Genomic DNA, 5,991 nt, shown 5'->3' with positions numbered 1-5,991 from the left:
AATATATTATAATATAATATAACATAATATATTATAATATAATATATTATAATATATTATAATATAATATATTATAATATAATATATTATAATATAATATAACATAATATAATATAATAATATTAACACAATGTGGTTTTAATACTTTAATAAATGATGTGAGGTAAACACGGATACTAGCAGCGAGCTAAGCTAACTGATTTGTAGTATTTCAGGTTCTTTAATCGAACTACAAGAATAAAAACTACAAGCAGAGTTTCCGTCAGAGTCTGAGGGTTTGAAAGTGTCGATGTTATAAACTATTTGCACAGATTTATGTAGTTTTACCTTCAGGAGGAGCTGCAAGCTGCTGAAGTGTTCGCTGGAGACAGCGGCAGCCATGTTGGCGTGTGACGTCAGGTGATGGTCATGTGACACGCGGCGCTACTGCTCATGGGAAATGGAGTAAGAAAGCTAAAACAGGAAGATAATACAAATAAACTAAAGAAATAATAAACTAAAATAACGATGCAAATTCTTTTATGTAATTTAACACAAACAACATTAAAAATACTATAAAATATTATAAATATATGATAAATATGACAGAAATACAGAAGTAAAAGAGTTTACGAGCATAGAGCACGTGCAGATAATTAAAATAAACATATTTAAAACATTTTGGTGTAAAGAAATGTACAAAACATGAGAAAAAAATACAAATGGGCTAATAATTAATATGTATAACAGCTCATGTCATAAATCCGATATTGTTACCAACACCTGAAAGCAGCAGCCTACAAAAACAGCAATAACTGATAAAATAATATATAATAAATAATAATAAACTAAACTAAAATTATACATTTTATGAAAATAAAACACTGTTAACAGCAGATTATATAGGATGAAACATTAATCCCAATAAAGAGTCATTGATTATTAGTAAAATAAAAACTATAAAACTCCTCTAAAAAAAGATGAATAACAATATAAATTTACTTTAATGATAATAACAATAAACCCTATCTTAATACTAATATGCTAATCAATTATAGGTTATGAAAATAAATAAATACGTTATAATAATAATAATAACATCAATTGGGTAAAAATGAACATATGTTAAAGTAAATATAAATGAATAAATCTAAATAAATTATAATAGTAATAATAATAATGATAGATGTAAATTGTGTAAAATATATTTTAGTTTAATTAAAATAAATATAAATGAATAATTTAATATTAGTGAAAATAAAAAAAGCCTATATAAGTCTATATTAATGATAAATATTATTAAACCTTCACAATAGTTCATTGATTATAAACCCGGCGGGTCCCGGTGGCTCCGGCCGGCGGGGCGGTGCAGTCAGTGTCTGCGGGGGACGGAGCACCTCAGACGGGATGGAGGCTGTCGGTACGCGGCGGTAGCTCCGCGGATCTCCGGCCGGCCGCTGTGTGTCTGTCCCCGCTCAGGATGTCTGTGTCCGGGATGAAGAAGCAGCTCCACAAAGCCAGCCAGGTAAACCGGGACGACCCGGGTCGAACCGGACTGATGCTTTATACCGTCGGTGGTTTTACTGCGACACAGGGCCTGCTGCACACACCAGTATCGATCCATCACACCACTATTGATCTATCAGTTCAATATCGATCCATCAGATCAGAAAGACTCAATGATCAACAACAACAACGATTAATGTTTACACCGGAAACATTTACATCTGATATCTGATGTTAGACTGTAGACCACTGCACTACTACTGCTAATACTGTTATTATTATTACTAATACTATTACTATTATTATTATTATTACTAAAATAACTGGAAATGGAGCTCATTTTTCTACTTTATTGACTGATGTGTAGTTTATTATATATTTAGTAAAACAAATACCTCAAATTACACTTTAAGTGCAGTAATAGAGTATAAATGTACCTAAATGTAAGAGAGGCTGGAGGAATATAAAGTATGAAATCAGTTTAATGTTGATGATGGAATATTGTGTTTTTTATCTCTGGTTTTATTTTGTGTGAAATGTAAAAACATTGTTTTCCACTTTATACTCACTCACTGCTGTAATTGAGTACTTATGTAACCTCTCCTACTCAAACATAATTAATATAACTTCTGTTTGTGCAGCTGCTGAACGAGAGGCTGATGGGAGCTGAAGGGACGAAGATGGACGAAGACTTCCTGAAGATGGAGAAGGTAAAACTGGGAATGCTACACTGGAATCTGGAATCTGCTCTGAACTGATGATACAAACTGTCTGTCTGTCTGTCTGTCTGCCTGTCTGCCTGTCTGTCTGTCAGAGCGTTGTAGTCATCCACTCTCTGCTGGTTGAGCTGCTGTCCAGAACTACAGAGTTCCTCCAGCCGAACCCAGGTACTGACAGTGAACACATCACGTTGTTTCACACACACCAGACAGACTGTAGCTGACATTAATATAATAATTAATAAGATCAAAGTAAAAGGCAGAACTGCTGATAGTTCTGCTACTGGAACAGGAAGTGAATGTTGTGTCTTCTCAGCTGACAGAGCCAAACTGAGCATGCTCAACACGATGTCCAGGATTCGAGGACAGGGGAAGTCGGTGGGTTACCCGCAGACAGAGGGCATGCTGGGAGACTGTATGTTGCACTACGGCCAGGAGCTCGGAGCTGCTTCTGAATTTGGTACGATGTCAGTTTCCACAGGGCCAGTACGGATAAGAGCTGTGTTTCCATGGTAACCATCAGGACCATGTGACATTAAACACGGCGAACAATGAGAAAAGTTTTATTCTGTAAATGTTTGTCACATTTCTGGTTGGACCTTTAACTTTTGTTCTTTATCTTAACATTTAAATACAAAATATAGTAAAGTCCATCTGGAGTTCTGTCATTGTTGTTTTTGTAGAGGAATAAATTCAACTATTTAACAAGTTCAGCAATCTGCGCACAGAATGTACAAAATGTTTATTTTTGACTCTCTGCTTTTTTCCTATTTTCCTGTTTGTTCATCCTGCCCTCGTCCTCTGGTTCCTCTCCTGGTTCCTCTCCTGGTTGGTCTCCTGTTCGGTCACCTGGTTCCTCTCCTGGTTCCTCTCCTGGTACCTCTCCTGGTTCTTCTCTTGGTACCTCTCCTGGTTCTTCTCCTGGTCCTCTGGTTCCTCTCCTGGTTCCTCACCTGGTTGGTCCTCTGGTTCCTCTCCTGGTTCCTCTCCCGGTTCTTCCTCCGGTGGTTCAGGTGGCGCTCTGTCTGGTGTGGGTGAAGCTCTGCAGCAGGTTGCTCAGGCCAGGGACACTCTGGACATCAACGTCAAACGCAGCTTCATCGACCCACTGCAGGACCTCAATGACACGGAGCTGAAGGAGATCAGGGTGAGAGGCTCAACACGAGCTCATGTTCATCAGAAACACAGAGACACAAAACTGATGTTAATCAAAATCAAAGTCCAACTTTAACAGAAACTGCTCAGTAACGGCGTCTGTGTCTCAGATCTCTGCTCTGATTGGGTCCTCAGTACCAGCTGAAGAAGCTGAACGGTCGTCGGCTGGACTTCGACTACAAGAGGAGACGAAGAGGGAAAGTCCCGGCGGAGGAGGTCCGACAGGCCTGGGACAAGTTCATCACATCCAAAGAGCTGGCAGAGAGGAGCATGTTCGTCCTGCTGCAGAACGATGTGAGTCTGACGATGGAAACAACAAGAATAGAAACATAAAACATAAAAGTATTTGATGACTTATCCTGCACTCGGGGGCGTTTACTAATGCTCCCTCAGTACTGGACTCCCTGTGTATTGTTGTTGTTCTGTGAAGATATTTAAAGGTAAATATGATGGAGTAATAATTAACTGATTAATATATGAATGATTATTTCTCTCATGCTCCATTAACAGATCCACACTGTCGTCCTCCTACAGGTGGATCAGCTCAGTCGTCTGGCTGCCCTGGTCGCCGCGCTGTTGGACTTTCACCGCAACGCCCACCGCATCCTCCTGGGTCTCCATGGCAACCTGCAGGCAAGGTGAGACCGTGTTCAGTCACATCTCTCCGGAGGGAAGAGCTCAGCAAACCCCTCCAGCAATCTGTCCGTTCGTTATCAGTACAGAGTTTATAAAGGTTCCCAAACCGGTAGCAGATCCTTCGGTTAATCTATCAGATTATAGAACTGAACATTTTGGTTTGTTGTTGGCTATAAAAAAGTAAATGTAGCCTCACAGAGCCGTCGACCCTCAGTCTAGCTTTAATAATAATTCACACAGTTTTCTGTATGTGTTGGAGAACAGGCTGACGGCTGCCAGCAACAGACCAGAGCGACGATTCAGACCCAAAAAGATCCGGATCAGGAGTGAACACAACGGCAGCATTGGATTTTACCACCAGCCGGCAGTCACATCTACGGTTTCCTCAGGTTACTCTGGTTTCAAATATCATCTCACTCTCACATTTCTCTGGAATTAAATATATAATTGGGTCATTTTCTGTTATATTTCTACAACAGGAGAGCAGTTCACAGCATTACCGTCCAGACCCGGCAGTCCCATCTCCTGTTACAGTAAGAAAACATCAAAACAACCACTGACAGGTGGCACAGAGGGGAGATTTATTCTTTACAGGAAGTCTTCAAACAGGATGTTTCAGTTTTACAAGACAAAAGACTTCAAGCCAAGAATTGTGATGCATTTATGGTGAAACACCTCAGACAGGGTTAGCATTAGCACCTTAGAGGGCACTGTTGGTATTTAATAATTATAATAGTTTGAACCTAATAGTCTCTGCTAACAGTAAATATAACAATGACTCGATCCCTCTCTCTCTCTCTCTCTCTCTCTCTCTCTCTCTCTCTAGGTGTCTCTCGTCCAGCCGACAGTAAGCTGGTCCTGGATCAGCCCTGTTGCCGGGCGCTGTACTCCTTCCACCCGAACCACGAGGGCGAGCTGGACTTCAGCGAAGGCGACGTCATCATCCTAACCAATCAGGTCGACGGCAACTGGTACGAGGGCACGCTCGGCGGCCAGTCGGGACTGTTCCCCGTCAGCTACGTGGACGTGCTGGTGCCTCTGCCGTTACCATGATGACAAAACATCCACGGACTCCACGCCAAACATAGTACACGTTGGTCTGAGTGTGCTTTCAGTGATATGCAACTTTTCGGCTTCTTATTTGCACTTTTTCACACGCGACTCAGCGGGCTGCGAGTCGGTTTCACAGGAAAGGAAGGCCATAGTTTCTACTGGAGAGCACTTTAGTTCCTGATCTCATGTTAGACATTAAAACACCAGCTGCTACAGAGCTCAGTCAGTAAAACAAGTGTGTGTTTCCCTTTAAGACTTTTAGCTTCTTTTCGAGCACAAAACTGCTCTTGCCTTTCACGTTTCTATTTCTGAACTTAAACACATGCAGCCAAATAAGATAGATCGACTGTTTTAGAGCACCATCAGGGTGCAACCACTAGAATGTTTCATGATAAATATCAGTGTAAGTTTACTTTATATTTAAGGCTACCAGTGTCGTGGGTGGTACTGTGTGACAGCTGTGATCAGTGTCGTTCACTCTGCATGTACTTAAAGCAAACTTATTGTATTGTCTGCACTTTATCTGAAGCTTTATGAGACTCAGGCCAGGAAATGCTTTTTTATGACTTAAAGGTACATTATGTAATTTCTGCCACTAGGGGGTCGCTCACATTAAAACAATAATAAAAGAGGGAGTGGTTAAGTAGTGTGGGATCATGGTAGTCTTTTCCATCATTTTTAGACACCTAAAAGAAAAATAGTTTAAGTGTATACTATATTTCTCTCTTCAAATCCACCAGACTCCATTGACAAAAACAGCAATTTACCTCTCTGAACAGAAGTTTATGTTTCTATTTGTGTGTGTTATTGTGTTATTTTTACGTTTTGAACTTCAAGTGTGAAACATTAAGGAGGATCTATTGTCAGAGATGTAATATAATATTCATACGTATGTTTTTAAGTGTTTAATCACCTGAATATAAGAATCATTGTGTGTTTGTTA

At 40.0% G+C, this 5,991-nt stretch overlaps 1 protein-coding gene across 1 annotated transcript; it reads left to right on the top strand.

Annotated features, from left to right (window-relative positions):
• Positions 1–1,342: 1,342 nt before the first annotated feature.
• Positions 1,343–5,648, top strand: sh3gl3b (SH3-domain GRB2-like 3b; the record flags this gene model as incomplete). Its single annotated transcript, XM_035665470.1, is given in 10 exon segments — positions 1,343–1,504; positions 2,127–2,195; positions 2,300–2,372; positions 2,521–2,664; positions 3,218–3,351; positions 3,495–3,653; positions 3,894–3,997; positions 4,260–4,384; positions 4,475–4,528; positions 4,822–5,648. Coding segments are annotated over 10 exon segments (1,134 nt in total). The 5' UTR covers positions 1,343–1,459.
• Between the last annotated feature and the right edge of the window lie 343 nt (positions 5,649–5,991).

This window comes from Morone saxatilis, unplaced genomic scaffold (assembly GCF_004916995.1).
Source record: "Morone saxatilis isolate NCDOM2014 unplaced genomic scaffold, NCSU_SB_2.0 Contig2, whole genome shotgun sequence".
Lineage (NCBI taxonomy): Eukaryota > Metazoa > Chordata > Actinopteri > Moronidae > Morone > Morone saxatilis.
This window is presented reverse-complemented; position numbering and strand designations above follow the sequence as displayed.